General features: G+C 24.2%; 1 protein-coding gene across 1 annotated transcript in view; it reads right to left on the bottom strand.

Annotated features, from left to right (window-relative positions):
• Window positions 1-20,896, bottom strand: part of LOC107161923 (lysosome-associated membrane glycoprotein 5) — a 39,525-nt gene that overhangs the window by 9,745 nt on the left and 8,884 nt on the right. Inside the window, exons 3-7 of the mRNA XM_015508544.2 lie at window positions 19,698-19,809; window positions 19,223-19,350; window positions 19,030-19,146; window positions 16,609-16,696; window positions 7,076-7,273 (exon numbers count right to left, since the gene is read on the bottom strand). Coding sequence (XP_015364030.1) covers window positions 7,076-7,273; window positions 16,609-16,696; window positions 19,030-19,146; window positions 19,223-19,350; window positions 19,698-19,809 — 643 coding nt within the window. The remainder of the gene's footprint in view (window positions 1-7,075; window positions 7,274-16,608; window positions 16,697-19,029; window positions 19,147-19,222; window positions 19,351-19,697; window positions 19,810-20,896) is intronic.

Raw genomic sequence — 20,896 nt, 5'->3', positions numbered from 1 at the left:
ACTACAGAAATATGCAGACCAAACATTATAGAATTTATCAGGAATAAAAGAATAGAGTGGTTTAAACACATTTGAAATGTGAATGGTCAAATAATAAAAAAAGTACTCGTGGAAAAAATGAACAAAAAATGCCTCTATGAAGACTATGATAATACTATGCATAAGTCGATGTGCCAAAATTATCAAAATTAATTTTTTTTTTTAAATTATCTATTCTTCATTTCGGTTGTATGTTTTGAGTCTATCAAAGTTTTCCTCCTCTACCATAGTAATGTTGGTACAAATAAATTCCTAACTCTAAGTTTATTTGTGAATAATTATCTCACTTCCTTTTAACCAAATGAAATCCACGTATCCCATTCTAAATGGACATACCAATGTGTCGCCATTTAAAAATTGAAGTGGTGTTGCACATGCGTCAAATTCACGAGTAAAAAAAATGTTGGTCATCGGAATTTATAATTGATTAGTCTAGTGTAATGTCCCGTAAACAGAATTTAAAGATATTTACAGGGTAGTAGTAAGTAATCAAGTGTATCCTGTTTCTTGAGACACACCACACATGTTATATAGGTATGTACTTGGCGACCCATTTAAATTTGAGCATTATCCCAACTTGGAATTTCGTTGCTGAGATGTGAAAATCCATAATTTACTATTTAAATTTTTATTACAAAATTAATATTATTCGTCATGTATCATAATTTGTAAATAATTAACATTTTGAAAAAAAATATGATGTATTAATACCAAGAAAAATATTATTGTTCATTAATATACAAGTCGGAAATTACTCATGTTGTTTTGATATTTCATTACAATTTTAATATTATGGTGAATTATATCTATTTTTAAAATTGGAATGCATTAATTATAAGAAAGTTCAAATATTGATCATGCCTTTTTTTCCAGGTATTCTATTAATACCCGTGGCGATGGCATCAACGACAAACAGTATATTTTTAATTCACATTCCTTTATATTGTTTTAATACATGAAAATACATATATTATTGCTTTCCATTTCTGAAAAGTAAAGCTCTTCAGTGATTAAATTAGAACCAAAATCAAGGTATTATAATTATACGTACTTATGGATAAAATATAAGATAAGTATAACACAAATTAACAATATTTTACTAATTATTACTTAAGTAATTAGAATTGTTTAGTAAAAAAATAATAAATTGTGCATTATGGAGTTAACTACAACAGTTAATATCCATTTATTTTTTTAAATAATTTTACTTATATTCTTGAAATTAAAACGTTTGCCAAATTAAAATTGACTTGATGTTATATTTGTTTTATAAAATTCTCATTAGATTTAATCAAAACATATTGAGTTTATGATGATAAAAAAATTAAAATATAACAAATAAAAATACAATTTTTTTTTTTGAAAGAAGATAATATACATACTAATAATACCTATTATTGTATTATTTAAAATTTAAAAAAATTCTGCACATATATATTGCTACACAAAAATGTACACATCAGGAAAAAGTCACTTTCTTACACTGTATATCACTCAAATGCTTAAAAATAATCCATTTATGAAATTCATGTTTGTAAAAACAATTTTTAATGACATTTTAATGATCTAGCAAATCGAAAAATAAAAAAATTCCCATTAAAGTAGAGCATGCAGTGTACTCGGTTTTGGATAATGGGCTAGTTAAATAAAGTTAAACTATCGTAATATATACTTTATATTCAAATGTATACGTGGATATTTGAAAATTATACCATATTATTTCTTGAAAATGTTTTAGGTACTATGTACAATAAATTCGGAAAACAAATATTTTTAAATTTAATTCCTAAGATTTTTATACATACGTTTATACGTATTTCTTATATATTTGAGTTTTTAAAATATGATTTTGAATTTGTTTTAATCAGAATATATGTAGGTTCATCATTAAACTTTTATTTATTATGTTTTATAAACCACCATGTGAGCTTAAATTAAATTAGTGGAGGTGATGTGTACAAGCGTATTGTTATCCTTGGTTAATAGAATCAGGACATGCTTTTAAGTATTATATGCAAAAAAGCTTTTTATATGGTTAAACGATACGTGGATTTACTAGGCTAACCTAACTACAGATTACTATAATTTATCAAATACTGTTATTATGTTATTACATAGATTTTTTGTAAAAAAAAAAAAAGTTTCTGCCTGAATGCATCAATATAAGCAACTGCTCTACATCCGTGGCTAAGAGGATTCTTTGTTCAACGGCCAAAGTGAGAATTTCTGGATCAACAAATTTCCGTCCGAGGATTCGGTCTCGTTGTCAAGTACGCTAATCTACATATCTTATTTGAAAAAAATATGGTCTAATATAAATGTATGAAACGCTTACACATAACAGTGGCGAATAAAATTAAAACTGACAATTCAGTTTGATTAAACATCTACATCTCCCTTTCGAAATACTGTCAAACAGGCTTAACTACTTATATATAAAATATATTTTAATGAAATTTCTGAGTTAAATAAAATTAAAGCAGAAAGTCTAAAAAGTATACTCTATTATTTTACCCACTAAGCATATCTACCTATCCAATCTTCAATGCAGTCCAATTGAATAACATGAAGTACTTGTTTGCTTCCACTGAATAAAATATTTGGATCAAAATAATTATACAAAAAATGGAAATAATTAAATACATTTCCTATACACAAAGAATTAAATTTGTATAAGTAATATTATAGATGAACGACTTATATCACATTTAAGATTAAATACGTAACGTGATCGATTTGAGGAAAATATTATTCATATGCATCCTAATTTATTAAATAAAATAATAATATTCATAATAAATTGTCCACATGCAATTAATTACATTGATTATTGGTAATATACCACTATATAGTGTATTTCAATTTTTCACGTAATTTTTACTAAGTTGTACAGACGGTAAACTGTGTGGGAAAAAATCAAAATTAGTGGCTGTCATGCATAAGATGTATTCAATGTATTCATGCATTATAATGAATATTATATTATATAACACGATTAAAATACAGTCCAATGTTTAGTTAACTGTATGATATTGAGGTAGTGGTTTAATATATGTTTATTTCTAAAACGTATTTTATTCTCGATATCTAGCACATGTTTATACATTTATATAATATATTTACGTGATGTAAACAAGCGGAATTAAGTTTAAAAAAAACAAAAGAGAATTTATAATATATCACTTGGTTTTTAAAAAAAAAGTATCAGAAATTGGAAATAATAACACTTTGATTTGAAATGCAGTTATCAAAAGGTTCGCCATCCCTAGCCATTTTTTTTTTTAAATGTTAAATCACTACATGGAGGCCGTACTGTTTTCACATTGCTTAGCCCCGACGCCATCCCTAGCCTATGTTGTCGTGGGTTAACTAAAAAATATAATAATTAAAACTTTATGTGTATATTAAATGTTTTTTTTTTATACATATATTATGTTATAAATTCCAAAATTTTGATTCCAAGCAATACATACTCAAAATGAACGTCGAAAAAACCAAAAGTTTTATTAATATCAACTTTAATATACCATTTAAGTATATCTTTATTATTATGAATGTGATTTTGATTTAGAGATTACTTTAATAATTATTGATTATTTTAATATAGTATAACCCTACAGGTGTATTCTGAATAAAGTAACAGGCTTAACAAACCCATAGATCCTCCCAAGTTACCGTTGGGCTCTCCATTAATGAGAGTTCCGTAGTACTGAACACTCTACGGCGTATAAAAAAAATATGATTACGAAGCAACCAAATAATACACTTAGGATGAAATATGTGGAGCTTGAAGATTTTACTACTGTAACTCGGAATGTGGGAATGTTATATAGGTCCAAATATTCGATAATAGCGATATCGATTTCTCATTATAGCGATTCAAGAAGGAAGGTGGCTGAAGGAAGGAATCTCAGAAACTGGAAATTGGAGGGTTATCTATAGTAGTGGTAGTCAGTAGCGAGAGAGGTACTTGATAATGTCAAGGGTCTAAACATAGCAGAAGACCGTCAAATAACATTACCATCATACGCAGATTATATAATAATTATAGGAGGAACTGAAGAAGGCATGGACGTCAGAAAGCCATTGGACTACAAGTTAATGATCAAAAATTGAGTTGCTTAATAATATCTTGAAGAAAACATAGTCAAGATTCGGTAGTAGTTGGATGCTTAACATTTGTAAGGGTATCAAATTTTAAATATTTAGGAGTAGATATCAACCAAAAAGCAAATAGCCACCGAGAAATTGATAGGAGAATAATGACAGGAAATTAGTGATATTTTGTACTTGTACCATTATTTAAGTTAAAGTTATTAAACAAAAATACGAAACTTACAATTTATATAGTGATTAGACATACAGTTTTATATATGTGTGTAGCGTGGGCATCAACAGAGTCGAATAAAAAAGACTGTTAGTACCTAAATGAAAAATTATAAGTACAATCTACGGACCTAAAATAAACAAGAAAGAGAATAAGATATATGAACTAAGAACAAACTCAGAACTAAAAGAAATATTCAGTGAGCTAAAAATAGTTGAAATTCTTAAAAGCAGATAGATAAGCTGGGCTGGCCAAGTATAGATAATGGATGAACAAATAGTGTATGAGACCACGATTTGGAACCAGACAAAAATCGACTAAAATGATGCCCAAGACGATGGTAGATTGACCTAATTAGGGGAAATCTCAAGCACCTGGGGAATAGATATAGAGAACAACTTGCTAAAAACAGAGATACATGATGAGTAGTGGAAGCGACGATGGACCTACAAGGCCCAGAATAAGCCTATATATATATTTCATTTATTATCTGCATCATTTTATAAAATGTACCGTAATAATTGTAGACTCCATCCAAAGTGTTAAAATATAACAGAAATTGCGGTCTAAAATAAATATCAGAACATTAGCCAGATAGAGTAAATCATAATATAATAAATACAAACCAACAATAAAAAAGCTGATAAGTCATGAATGTCGCGTGTCGCTCTTATATCATTGTATACGAAAAACGATTCCAAACAGAGACAGTTTATCTATCTAGGATAAATTATAGATTATTAAAAATTTTCAAATCTTAAATATAAAAAGAAATTTTGCATATACAATATTGCAAAATATGCAATAATTTGCATATTTTCGTGATTTTTACGTATGTTGTCAAAATTCAAAATTTGAATGCTTGTGAACCTTGTAAACCTTAACCTTGCTAAAAAAAAATTGTGACTATGCATTTTTAATATTTTCAACTGCTTTTATAACAATGTGTGTCTTGAATTAAATTTTCAAGCTTTTCTACGCAACGTATTGGTTATTCGATATTTTTATCGATATTTATAGGAAAAAAAAAACTAAAAAATTTGAAAAATTAAAATGCCAGTAAACAGCTCAAAACTAATCAAAATATTTATAAAATATAGAAAATGCCTATATAAACATTTCAGTGAAAATTTCAAGTATCTGGGGTCATTTGTTTTAGAGTTCGGTACACAAAAATTAGAAAATCGGTATATGAGAAATCTAGTGAAAATCCAATGTTGTAAAACTTTAAATTTCAAACGCTCATAAGAATTTGATTTGATTTTTTTTGATAAAGATTGACAAACTTGTAAGGAATCTTGTATTAAATTTTTAAATTTTAGATTTAAAAAGAACATTTTTTATGCATTTCTAGCTTAAAATCATTTGCGAATTTTTGTGATTTTTACGTATTTTGTCAAAACTCGAATTTAGAATGCTTATAAAAAAAAAATGTGACAATTAATTTCTTTTATTTTTAAACTGCTATTATAATAATATTCTAGAAACATTGTATTAAATTTTGAAGCTTTTCTACCAAACAAATACATTTTTATCGATATCAATTTAAAAAAACTAATACTGATCGAAAATTGCATATGCCTATAAATAGTTTAACCTAAGTTGACATTTTTTGAAAAGTGTATGGTAAATAGATTATAGTTATATAAACATTCAGTGAAAATTTCATGTATGGTCATTTGTTTTAAAGTTACATCAAAAACCAAAATCGATTTTGACTGATTGTACGTAAAATTTCCCATTTTTCCCTTAATTTTAGTTTGTTTATTACGATTATTTAGAAAAATATTGAGAGTTTATTACTTTTGACTCCCCCCACCCGCAAAGTACCAACTAGATTCTCTTTCTGATCGAACGAAGTGTTTCTGAAGCTGAAAATCGAAGCACTTTTACTGCCCCAAAACCTGATGACAGACATACACAAAAAAAAAAAAAAACACACATCATGGTAAAATCAATATATTCCTCACTCCGCTCAGAATCTAAAAATTATAAGGTTAAAATTTAAAATAAAATTATTATACTGTTATTTACGTTATTGTAACATTGATTTTTAATCTTATATTAACGATATTGCAGTAATTGAGTATACTAATAACTAACTTTACTAACTAATAAGTATCAATTTTTTTTTCCTATTTATGTAAAATTTAAATAATATATATTATCATATATAACTTAATTAACATATATCATTAATTTTATATTATTCATTAAAATTTGATACTATAATATTATCTTAGTGATACATAATGATCATACAACGATTATAGATGTACCTATAATAGATTTCCAGCGTTCCACTAACCTACGTGACTTATCTAGTGAAAAATTATCTTAGATTTCTAATAGTTTTTTTCATCATGAACATGATTATTTAACATTGCATACAAGAAGTGATAATTTTGGAATTATTGAAAGACTTTTATAATATCATTTGAAATATACAAGAGTTTTTGATTAATCAAAATAATAACAGTAATACAAAAAATAAACTTGTTTGATGTGATTTATATTTTATTTAGCATCATTATACCTACGAGTTTCATTTCAATAATAATTTAGTGAATACTATTATTTTAAATTATAAAAAGTGAATAACGAATATCTTTTTAAAAAAATATGGAACATTTATACTATAGTTAAAGTCAATTTATCATATTTGAAGGGAATATTAATTTCAATGAGAATTTTTTTAATGAGTCTTACCTGGTCCAAATTCATTATTTTTAAATATGAACGGCTGCACAGTAAATGCTCGGAGCAATACGTATCCTTTCATCGTAGGTACGTTTTGGTCACTCAATACCACACTAATTTCTTTTTGACAAGAATATGACTGTCCCACTGGTGTCATAAATAGCAGTGTACCATAACTGGATACTGTTGACAAACGCACTATTTTATCTGAAAATAAAAATAAATTATTGTATCTTAAAAACTAACTAAATCTTAATAAAATACTAAAATCATTTTACAAAGAATCATTTTTTTTTTTTTTTTAAAGCTGTCTTAGTATCAAACCTATATTAATTGATAACTTGTAGTTTTTATAACTTGTAATGTTATTAAAAAAATAATACCTACTTGAGCAAATAAAAGTTTTTTTTAACTAAAAGTGTATTTTTATATTTTATACTCATAAATTATTATTAAAATGTAGGAAAATAAATATTTTCAATTAAGTTAAAATGTACTTTTTATGTTTACTTTTGTATTATGGACTAAGGTATTCACTTAAAATAAATTAAAAATAAATATTGCTAAATTTAAAATATTTTCCATCTGTATAATTTACTTATTTTATTAAGATATATATATATATTTTTTTTTTTAATTATACCTTAAGCACTTGACTTAAAATATGTCTCAAATATTAACAGTATAATATAGCTAATTATAACTAATAAGCGTTTTATATTTATTTATTTATATATTTCTACGCCAAACGACAATTAACAAAGATAAATACATAAATATTGATAAGTATTAAAGATAAAAAATTAATAAAATATAATTAATATACATATTATTATTATTATTATTAAGTTACAACAAAACATTGTGTGGTCCGTGTCTAAGATTTATTCTACTCTTCACTTTTGACTCGAAATTCAAAAGTTTCGGGTCTTAGTTAATTTTAAGCATAGTTCTTTGGATAGGACAATTGTATAGATAATTTGTTCTACGAGTGCTGATTTCAAAAATGTATTTACTGCAAGACTCATATCTAGGTATACGAGATTTAATTCTTTTGAGTAAATGGCTAGCATATGTCTTCCCTAAAATTTAAGAATCTTATATCTAACATATTTCTTCTAAATTCAATGAAAGGTAATTTTAAGAAGTTCGATACCGATGAATAGTTATGAGGAGAGTGAGTAATTTTTAAAACATACCCAGTGAAAGCAAGAAAACAATTTTGACCCTTTAAATTCTTTGGATGTCTTTTTGAATATAGGGAGACTATAAAACAGAGCCATATTCCAAAATTGACCGTACTAATGATTGATAGGTAATTTTCTTGATCAAACTTCGACGTATTTCGTCGAATAAAACACAGTGTACCTACGTAGTGATTTGCATGTGATGCGCTCAACAGGAATACTAAATGATAAATATGGTACAAATGTGAATCCTAATAAATTCTTCTACTTGTTCTACTCGGGGCAAGAATTTAATATACATTAAGCAATAAAAAATATTACAACTGTGTGTTATGAAAAATGTCATTACTTTGCATTTATTGAATTTTAAGGAAATTCCAATCAAATTACACATATCAACCAGTTTGAATATAGAATTTTACGATGCAATACAGTCTTCTGAAGTTTTTATTTTATAAAATATTTTTGCATCATCTGTAAATAAAAGTATCCTATAAGGTGATATAATCTTTAATATAGTATTGATAAAAATATTGAATAATAGTGGTGAGAGTGTTCATTTTGGGATAAACTAGAAGTTGTCTTAACGTTCTCCAATTTATTATAATGTAAATCAACAAATTTAAATCTATCGCTGCAGTGTATGATTGAATCTATGATAATAATGGATTTCCCGTACTCAACTTATCCAACATAAATATTAATGTGTTATGATCAACTGTGTCAAATGCTTTCAAAAATCCATATATATATATAACATCAACTTATTGGTGGAGTTCAAACGCATTTAAGATATATGTATAAAAATCAACCATATGTATTAGTGACCATAGATCGACCTATTATAAAACTGTGCTGATAATTGGACAGTACTTCATTAAATTGTTTTTTGAATGTCTTTAGAACTAAGAATCCAAGTACTTTACCAATAAGAGAGGTAACCCTGAAATTAGACGATAATTAGTAATATCATTTGTGTCTCCTGATTTAAAATTTGTAGTGACAATGTTTATTTTCCAAATATCTGGAAAAATACCTTGCTGGAGAGATTTATTAAATAATATTAGTAAAGGTGTGGCAATGTTACCAATATTTATTATTATAATTTTATAAAATATGAACTTTTAATACAATATTAAAAAGAATCATGAACATGATGAAAATCAAATAAGATTCAATAAATTAATACAATAAAAATATTTTTTTTTTAAATTTATTTTCCTTTTTATTTTATAGATACTATAGAAAATAAGCAATAGTTGTATATTAAATGTAATTTGGTTCAGACGTCTAAAAATTTCAATAGCAATTTTTAAATTTATGTTAATATACGTACATAGCGTATATACAAATGCATTGATGAAATAAAAATTATATTTCCAATTTTCTTTTATATATATTTAATTAAATAGCACTAAGCACAGTAATAATTTTGGCAGCATTAAATATTTTTTTTTTAGCTTTACATTAATTTAAGAATACAAATCAAATTTCAGAAAGTTAGTTATCACATGGTTATATTTTAATTTCAATAACTATTTGTATTTTAAGTTTTATAAATATATAAATAAAAAATAATTAAATGTCTAATAATTAATATAAAAATGTACTTTTATTTATTTATTCATCCAAAACAATTATAAATCAAACAATTACAACAAAATATATTAATAATAGTTGATACGGTATATACGTATACTGAGCTATAATCTCTTTCATTAAAATGTTATAAAAATTACTCATTTTCTTAAAATGCATCATGTTTTATATTTATTTACAATTTAAAATGTAAGTGAACAATATTGTATTCAAAAAATAATAGTTGTAAATAATAACACTGACATAAAATATTTAGTACTTTATACAATTTTGTTTTAAATTCATGAATAAAGTAATTTTTGATGGAATAAACTTAATCAAGAGGGAAAAAAACAATATAAAAAAAAGGTTTGTTGATTGTTAGATAGATACTAAACATTGCCGTTAAGTGCTAAGAGCAAAGAAACTGTTGCGTAAATATTTGTAGGTTAGGGAACAATACAAAAGTAAAAAATAAAAAATTACTGTGAAAATTAATCAACACGCTAAAAGGCTTTGGAAAAACATTGTAAGCTGACGTGAGCTCGACAATTTCAAAAAAATATACGTCTCACTATTCTTCATTAAACACATTCATGAAATAACCACAGTCGTGGTTTCGTTCCATGGTTATTCTGAACCCAAATTAATTTAACGTCATCCGTGTCAAACCTTTGAATCATATGGATTATAAAAGTCAGTTGAATGAATAACAAAAAATCATAAAAAAATTAGCTGTTAGAAAAAAAAATATAAACGGTTTAGTTCGATATACATTTTCTGACAGCTTTCCTAATATTATAAAAATAAAATATAAATAAACTATCTATTTGAAATGATCAGGTGAATGAAGCACTAATGGTTATATCAAAAGGAAAACGATACACCGTAATTGAATTTCCTTATACAGAGTGAAAAGGAAAAAAAAAGATATAAATTATGGAACGAAGGAAGGTAGTGACAGCTAACTGTTAAGAAGAATATTCATACAAATAAAACAAAAAGGGATTTGAATTAAAAATATTTCCTTTTAGGAAAATACTTTATCTTAAATTTAGAACAGTTAACAATCCTTAACTATAAGCTAACATCGGGATAAAGTGTTAGGAATCAATTTTATTAGGTTTAGAGAAATTAATAGATTTATTTTATTTTTTACAGGCATATATATAATTCTTTTTTGGTAGCAATGGGAATCATAAATCTAAATTACCACGCTTATAAGTATCTAATTAGTATGTAGCTAAATGTAAGTGAGCACGTGAAATAATCCTAAGCTTGGGGGAAAAAATAATTAATAATATTTGAAAATATAACTGATATTATAAATTATGTTTAAATATCATCTGATATATTATTATATATATTATTACCATGACTATTTTATATAATTAGACATAATATCAATGAATTAATCAAATAAAATGTTAATAGAGATGAATTTGAATAGCAATATTTCGAATAATATTTCAAACTACCTATAGATTTAAAAAACAGATAAATTGTATAATATATAAAAATACAAGTACTGAGAGATGGCGCCATACTGGTAAACTATTTTATATGTATAAGAGGATCCAAAACTATGATTTTCTGAATATGTCTAAAACCAATTAATATGATGTAGTGATAGAAATTCTGAAAAAATAAATTTAAATTTGTCGTCTAGTATACTTGAGATTGAATTTCTCATATTTTGAATTTTCGAAAGATTGAAATATGACCATTTTTTAATCATTCTTTTTAATATAATACTTCTTAGGAATTTGTGGATATTATTATCAATCATGTGAAAAGTCGATTTCAAGTAGATTTGATGAAAAATCCAAATCTGTTTTCAGAATTCTTATCTCTTTATTAGATCAATCGGTAAGTTTGGTATTGCACACGTCTAAAATCTTATGTCGTGAATGTGTTAGACAAATAGAAAATAATGGTATAAAATCCCCTTAATATTTATAAAATGTCTTTTTTTTAAGTGAAATGAATACTACATAAGTTAATAGCTAGATTTTATAATCCATCCATAATATATCAAAACTGTGGACAGTGAAAAAAAATCAGAACAGAAGTCAGAAGGCGAAAGTAACTGAGATGAGATTACAATGATTGTATGGAGTGATGATATGTGAGAATCAAAAAATATAGCAAATTTATCATTAGTATGTTTTAGTGGTACTAATTGAAAACAAATATGAAGGTAAATAAAACTTTATGGTTTTGTAATCTTGGAAATTTATGTAGAAAGCAAAATACTAAAGAAGAAAGGACAGAATATAGAATGACACAAATATATTTAGTTATTTACTATATAAAGGTGCTTACAGTTATTCGTTTTTAAATAATACCAAAATAAGAATATCAGTTAAAGAGAAATTGAGTGAATATCCAACGTTTTAATTCAAATATTCATTAAAATTTAATTTGAAATTCCGGTAGACAATTTTTATTTGATAAAAGTAGACAAACTCATGAATAATCTTGTATTGAATTTTTAAATCTTAGATTCAAAAAGATAAAATTCTATGAATTTTTAATTCAAAATAATTAGCAAATTTTCGTGATTTTTACGTATTTTGTCAAAATTCAAACTTAAATTGTTTATTAAAAAAAATTGTGACTATGTTTTTTAAATATTTTTTAACTACCATTGTAACAATAAATTAGTAGCCTTTTATTAATTTTGAAGCTATTTATACCCAAAAAATAAAATTATGTGATTAACATTTATTAAAAAAAAAAAACAAAAAACAAAAAACAAAAAAATTGAAAATGAAATGTTTATTAATAACTTAAAAACAATTGAAATATTTTTATAATTTTATCAAATATAGAAAATACTAATATAAAAATTCAATGAAAATTTCATGTATAATATACGTCAATTCGTTTTAGTGTTACACCAATATTTAAAATCAAATTTCTTAAAATTTTTTTTTCTTTTTTTTTTCTCGGTGCTTTTGAAAACTATTGGAAATTTTAAATTTTGATCTTTCCGATGCCACAATTAGATTCACTTTTCAACCAGAAAAACTACTGCAGTTGAAAATCGAAACATTATTTTGACATCTTATCGTGTACACTGTACACATACAGACACACACAAAACACCCATCATTGTAAAATCAATACATTCATCGCTCCGCTCAGAAGTTAAAATAATTAAATAAAAAAAATTTTATTTTTATTTTTATTTTTATAGAAAATAATCAATCAATGAGAAGAAATAGATCTCAAGGAGGCTAAACAACAAATTCTAATTTATTTTCAGGATTTCTATTGATTCACTCTATTGATCAATCGGTAATATTAGAATGAAAACGCGCTTAAATTCCTATGTTCTATATGAGTTAGATTAAAACAGAAAATCACCACTTAAAATATAATTGTTTTTAAATTAAAGTTAAATAGATGAAGAGTAGAAGAATTAATTGATTTAACAATTACTTTTTTTTTCATTAAATCAATTTTATCACTTGCTTGGAATCTCATTTTGATTTCGAGTATTTCTGAATTGTAATAGTTAAATACCTAAGATTTAATTCATATTTCAAGTCTCGGCTTAATTAAAATTCCATAAATAATTAATTTTTATAATTTGATTATTTTTTAGTGTATTTGAACATATGAGTTATACGAGCCTACTATATCATTTCCAGGTTAATTTTACTTTCACAAATTAGAAACAAATATATTATGAATTTCAAAAAACGTTTTTTAGCGTTAATTAACAAATAGTCTCATAAATAGTTAGGTTTAAATATAATTGTTGCAATTTTATGTGGGCTTAGAGAAAATTTACCTAAGTTTACAGCCATGTTAAAGCAAGTTTTAAGCACTTCTTTAATAAAAAAAATACCAATAATTGTATTGTGATTCAGATCTTCTAATTTAAACAAAACTCTAACTCAAGGTAAGGTTAAAATATAAGATATGTTTTTTTATTTTTATGTATATAACTATTATACCATAAACACCAAATTATATTAAACTTATTTATTAATGTGAAACCAGATAATTCATTGTTGTTATAAATGTAACGATAAAACTATATTTTTATGTTTCATTATTTTAGTAATATTTTATTTCATCATTATTTTTTTTTTTTTTTGAAATCCAAATTATTCCGATATTCAATATTCTAAAATCTCTTATAACCTAACACTGAAAAAAATTAATACTGAAATAATAGGAAATATAATATTGTTGAACAGTGATATTAAAAATATCTAAACAAAATTACAATAACTACATAAATTACGTATTCAATAACATTGGATAACTCCGAGAAATCCAATTATCATTGAGAATAAGAAATAGAAACCTATATTATATGTCTAAAAATATCAACCTTTTTGAATATAATTTTTTTTTTAAACTATGATTTAAAAATGAAAATTTACTTGTTTTACAATCATCCAACATCTGAATTTCAGTTATTATATTTAACTAAATATGAAAATATATTTATAAGAGTATCAGTAGTATCACTACCCGTATATAATTCTTGGAAATCAACTAATAATAATTCTAGGCCTAAAACTTAAATTAAATATTAATGTTTAAAAGTCTTGCTAAAAAACGTATTTTAAAATACTTATAAAATGTATTGTATCATTATATAGATGACAATTTGTTTTATTGTTTTCTCAATGATATACCTTATCTGAGTTATGTGATAACTCAATAAATCAGGAATATAAACTAGAAGAGTTGTTGTATTTTTGAATAGATCTCAATATTTAACAAATCAAATAATCACAAAATGTTTCATACGAGTTTACAGTATATTAATTTAAACAACAATTTAAATTATTAATATGTTTACTCTATTTAATATTATTTAAAAATTTTCAAATAAATGTTTTACCATTTCTTCTAAAGTAAAAATTTAAAAAAAATTAATTTTTCTTCCACATTATGTCAAGTATTTTGAGACATTCCAAACTTGTGACGTCGAACAAAAATGTCATCCCCTAAAAACTTGCTATCTTTTTAAATTAATTAATTTAAAATAGTCAGTTTGGGAGTTTATACCGTCTTTTATTTTCAGTTAGAAAGGTTGTTTGTGTAGGAGTTAACATCTATTTTTTTATATGGTTGTAATTCAAAAACTAATCACTGTAAATACTTGAAATTTTCACCAAATGTTTATGTTAGTGATATCTATATACAGTTTAATTTTCAAAAAATTTTGGACTTTTTTGAGTTATTTATAGACCACTGAAATTTTCGATTTTTTTGAGAATTTTTTTTGAAGTGTCGGTAAAAAAATGTTGGACGACCAAAAAAACTTGAAAATTTAATACAAGGTTCCTTATGAATTGTTCTTATTGTAGCTAAAAAAAATTAAAAATCGTAAGTCACAATTTTTTTTAATAAGCGTTTACAGTTCAAAATTTTACGAAATCTGTCGAAAACGCGAAAATTTGCAAGTAATATTGAAGTTGAAAAATCATAAAATTTTTTGTGTTTATAACTAAGGATTAAAAATACAACTAAGTTTTCTATTAGTTTTCTTTCAAGTAGCTATAGAGAAAACTCGAAGCATCATCATAGGAAAAATTTTAAGTGCGCTTGAATTTTAAATTTTTACGAAATAGCGTAACGATAACGATTTATCCTGAAACGATTTTAAATATTTGTTATTATTCAAAAAGTACAAGTTGTAGATACTTGAAAATTTTACGAGTTATTTAGATTGGCATTTTCTTTACATTATTTAATTTTCAAAATATTTTGACTTTTTTTGAGATATTTTCAGACAACTGAAATTTTTCTGAAAATTGTTTTTGAAGTGTCGATACAAGTTTTTTGGCCATATAAAAATACTTGAAAATTGAATACAAAGTTTCTCGTAAGTTATTCTTATAGTGATTAAAAAATTATAATACATAGACACAATTTTTTTTTAATTAGTATTTGAAGTTCAAATATTGACAAAAATTATTGAAACATTTAGTTATTTTCATAAACCATATCTTATAAAGATTTTTAAACTTTTTTTTCACGATAACCTATATTGGCAATTAGCGTATGTACCTAAACGTGCTATGTGTTTGTGTACCCAAACGTGTTCTACATTTACAGGTAAAAATAATGTTATGTACCCAAACGTGCTACGCCCCGTTTTTCGTATACAATGATACTTATAATTACATTCAAATCTAACCTTCCCTAGTCAGAGGTCCACCCCCACCATCTAATGTACAGCAGATCGACATCCACTTACCCGCTTTTTTATAAATATTTTTAAACAATTGAATAATAAAAATTGTTATGCTGTTTTCCAGTTTCAATGCATGCATGCCGTTAAATTGCCTATACAACACGCCGTGTAATTAAAATATTATAACTAGGATTACACAATACTGTAATACAATTATAAACTTTGATATTATGGCTAATGGTTAAGTAATTATTGATTTTTGAAATACCAATTTTTATTTTATTTTAAATATTATTATTATTTTACTGTTATTACCATTATTAGCAAAACGTATTAATATACTAAATTGACAATAATTATACTTCGATGACAATAATATTTTCAGAAATAAGTATATTATTTTAAATTATTTATTGATAAATGAAGTACTTATAATAATAAATTTATTAAAGAAAAAACTTCTAAAATAAGCTAGAAAAATAAAATAAATACTAAAATTGAAGGATTCCTAAAAATATAGCTGTGTATAATAATATTTATTGCATTCAAGCATTTTGTATTTAAATCAAAACGCCTTAATAAAAGTATTTGTTTAATTGAATTCTTACCTTTGGTTTTAATATGGTCGAAATGTTTATCAGCTGTGTTTATCTCAAGTTCCAATGCCTTGACAAACCATCTTTCTCCTCCAAGAGTCTTAAACACCAAACAAATTATTTTTTTATTTTTAATTTGTAATTCAAATTTTCTTAAACAAACATTTTAATTTTAACATACACTAAATGCATATATTAAAAACCTATTTCAAAAATAAAAAAATATATTTTGAAAGATCGTAATATATATTTTTATGTTGAGACAAATTTCAAGGATTTTCGGATTTTCGGATTATTGGAATTATTTAACTTTAAAATTGTTCATAAAATCTATATTTAATTTTAAACATTAAAGAAATGGAAATTCTGTTTAAAAAAAAATTAATTATATGCTTTTCAAGAAACATAATATTTTTAAATATTATATTGCTGTATTAATAAAATAAATATGAAAAAGGGATAGCCACCGATGAAGGTTGGATATTTTTAATTTTATACATTTTTCTGTGAAATAATTTAATTTGGTTTCTATTTATGATAGACATTAATTACTAAGAATATCTTATCAAAGATTTTTAATTTAATTCAATATGTAAGTTCATATTTACAATACAATATGCATTGGTTGCTAATGATATAATATTAAACAAATAATTTCAATCAATCACTACTATATATATTTACTAGTATGTATATATATTTACAAGCACTTTTTTAATTGTATTAACATTACGTTATAAAATATTAATTTTTAATACCGAAATAAAACACAAGCAATTATTGATAATCATTTTAGGTTCAATAGTAATAACTAATTGTTCGTTTAAAGTGAAATATATTGCATCTTATTTAAGGGTTTAAAGTTTTTTCAACAAAGCGCATAAAATATTTAAATTATGCTTTACTTTAAGCTAAATATTGGCCAAAAATCATAACTAAAAAATTTAATAAATTTCTTCAACTCAGTTTTGACTTAAAATAGAAACAATCAGCAAATTGTTGACATTTATTTGTATAAAAAACCCTTCAGTTTATGTGTACAAAGTAATTAGTTTACTATATTACAATTTGAGTACCTAATTTTAATAAGTGGTTTTGGACGTGTATATGAACATTACTCGACAGACGTGATAAAAAAGTTTTGAAGCGTGTAATATAAACATGTTTATCTTGAGTCGGAATAAAATGATATACTATACACTAATATTGTTTTTGAATCAGAAAATTTGTGAAATTACTAAGTACCAATCGAATATTTCTGAGTATTTTTCCAACAAAATATAATTCAAATTTTATAATATGCCACACTAAAACTTCTATAAAACAAAGGATCTATAAAATGAAAATATAATAGTACATCCACCACAAAGTAGAGTTAAAGAATCATTACAATAATAGAAATATAAGTAAATATAATATTATTTATTTAATTTTAATTTTGCTGATTGTTATTTGTTTTGTTTAAGTATGAAATGTCTTAACTTGTGTAATAATGATGGATTCATAATAAATAATAATACAATATGTTCTTTGATTATAGCTCATGGTTTATTAATAATGCCATTATAGCCTACCTATATAACGTTAATCCATACATAAACGAAGTCAATTACAATTATTATGTTTTCATAAATATTATTTTAATACACTACTGTTAATGTTCCACACTTTGGTTAATTATAGATTAAGTTATTAAAAAAATGTCTATTACAATATTTTATATAAGTAACGAGGAAGTTTATGTTCAACCGTTTAAATTGTTTATAGTAATCTTTAATAATAGAGTGGATGAACCTATTATCAGACATAAATTTAAGAACATTATCTATGCTTTCACAATAGTTTTTATAACATTTAAATTTTCAAAAATTTGAAAATATGTATAACAATACAATATAATACCTAGTCGTTGTAAAAAAACCAAGTTAAATCACAGTTAAGTCATCACTAGATGAAGTGTAAACAGTGGTGCAAATAGAATCAATTTATTATCAGTGGTAGCTAGCCCTGATTATTTAGTTAGATAGTATTTCTTCCCGAAATATGTATAATGTATATGTATTATAATATAATGTACAATGATACAGTTTTTTAATTATTTTTATTTAACTATAAATACTTTATAGAATAATAACTAATTTTTTAATACGTCTTAAATTCAAAAATACAACTAGTGTAATGTAATTATTGACGAATGTAAATTGTTATCAGATTATTTTTGTATTATATTTGAATATATTTGCTTAAACGAAATAATTGATTAAATTTTATAGAAAATAGTAAATGTTTTAGGAATTTGTACTAAAAAAAAAATTTGTTAGATGTTGAAAATATTTTTAAGTGTCATCATATGTTAACCCTCTATCCGTACTTTTCAATTAAAACGCTATTTTCACCATGAATTAAAAAAAAAATTATTATTTTTATTTTTACCTTTGTGAAGTACCAAGTAAAAACAAAATTTTTCCATTTGAGTATTAATGTCGCATCATCTTCATTACTGCAATCACCAGTTACTTCTGCATCGTCAGGAACATATAGATCAGTTTGCTATATAGTTCAAATGATATCCATAGAATAATATTGAAATTAACACAAATTTATATTTATTATTTCTGGCACTTACGTCTTCAGAACCAAGTTTAGTTTTGAACTTAACTTCTATAACAGCATCTACTCTCAACAAAATACACGTGTTACCTTCTTCCTCGTTTAATCGGAAAAGTGAAGCAACAATATTACTGGGTTGAGTCGCTGAGGAAAAAAAATCATATAGTCATATATTTTTATATTAGACATTAAAACCTACTGTTAAAAATAAACCTTAATATAAAATTAAAAAATATTACACTTAATTTGTACAGTTGTTCGGTACCTATACTACTAAATTGACTTTGTATTTTAAATATTTGTTCTATATATAATGATTTTCATCCATAACGTTAAAACAACAATTGTTATCAATTTTCAATAATTATTATTATTTTTTTACTTATACAATATTATAAAATATAATAAAAACATTAATTTGAGGATAAATAAATAATTAGTGTAAACTATGATAATAAGGTATCCAATAATTTAAATAGCTTTAGCTTTACTTGTTTTTGTGTCAACTTTATTGTACAAAACAGCGCTTTTTCGGACCGACCTCTGAGTTTCATCGTTTGCATTCGACATGGGATCTAGTGAGCTTTCGTCCGGTAAACGTTTCTAAATATACATAATAATAAATTGATTAATGCTTTTAACATGGTTTGTTATAATTCAACATTTGGCAAACATAATCCTGACAAGCCTATCAAACAATTTGAGATCTCTCTACCATCGCCACAAAGAGGTTTAGGCTCAAAATTTATGATCCCTGTTCTAGACCGTACTCTCATTATGTACATTCCAACACTTTAGAAATTTTTAATCCCAAGGGATTTATGAAGTCACTTTTTTTATAGGTTGCTTCCTTTAGGGTGTTTTAAATAAATTCAAGGATAGGTAATTTTTCGTTTTAATTATAACTAAAAATATACATATCAATTTGATATTTAATACGTTTTAATTATATTTACTTTCATACATATATTTTTTAATTTATTAAAAAAAAAATGAATACATTTCGATTACAGAATATACTTGCCTAATTTTGTAATTTACTTTTTATTTTGAATTACACTTGGAATGACTATGTGTCAGTTTTAAAGTACGATTAACATTAACATATATTTTCATGTATAAGACACTCGGACAAATCTCAATTGAAATTTGGTAAACACACTACTTAAATTAATATAAAATATTTGAAAATATTTTGAAAACTAGTGGTATTTGTAATATAATGTATAATACTATATAATATAATTTAAAAATGAACAAAATATTGAAATATATAAAAAATTATTAATTTTTTTTTTAAGATGTAATACTGTTATACCATTAAACCAAAGACTTTTTCCTTTGGATGCTTTGAATATAGATTTAAACTTTTCAAAGTTGGTAAACTCAATGTAAAAAAATATACATGTTTGTTTAAGATACAAATCATAACATTATTAAGCTTTAAAGAGCTGTTACAGGTACATGGTTCAAATTTCTTTAATATACACATAGAATTTTCAAAAGTGGTCATAGCATACTAATATAGCCATTACGCTTTTATTATAGAGAGATACTATAATAAATATAGAACAATGATTAGACAATTTTTAATATTTATCAATCACAGCAGAAACTCCATTATTATTATTATTATTATTATTAAAAAAATCTTTTGTATTATAAATTAAATTATAAACATTTGAATTTT

The sequence above is a fragment of the Diuraphis noxia genome, unplaced genomic scaffold, assembly GCF_037042655.1.
Source record: "Diuraphis noxia isolate RWA-SAM2 unplaced genomic scaffold, SU_Dnox_SAM2 contig0001, whole genome shotgun sequence".
Taxonomy (NCBI): domain Eukaryota; kingdom Metazoa; phylum Arthropoda; class Insecta; order Hemiptera; family Aphididae; genus Diuraphis; species Diuraphis noxia.
The sequence above is the reverse complement of the archived record's forward strand: the minus strand, read 5'-3'. Positions and strand labels throughout refer to the sequence as shown.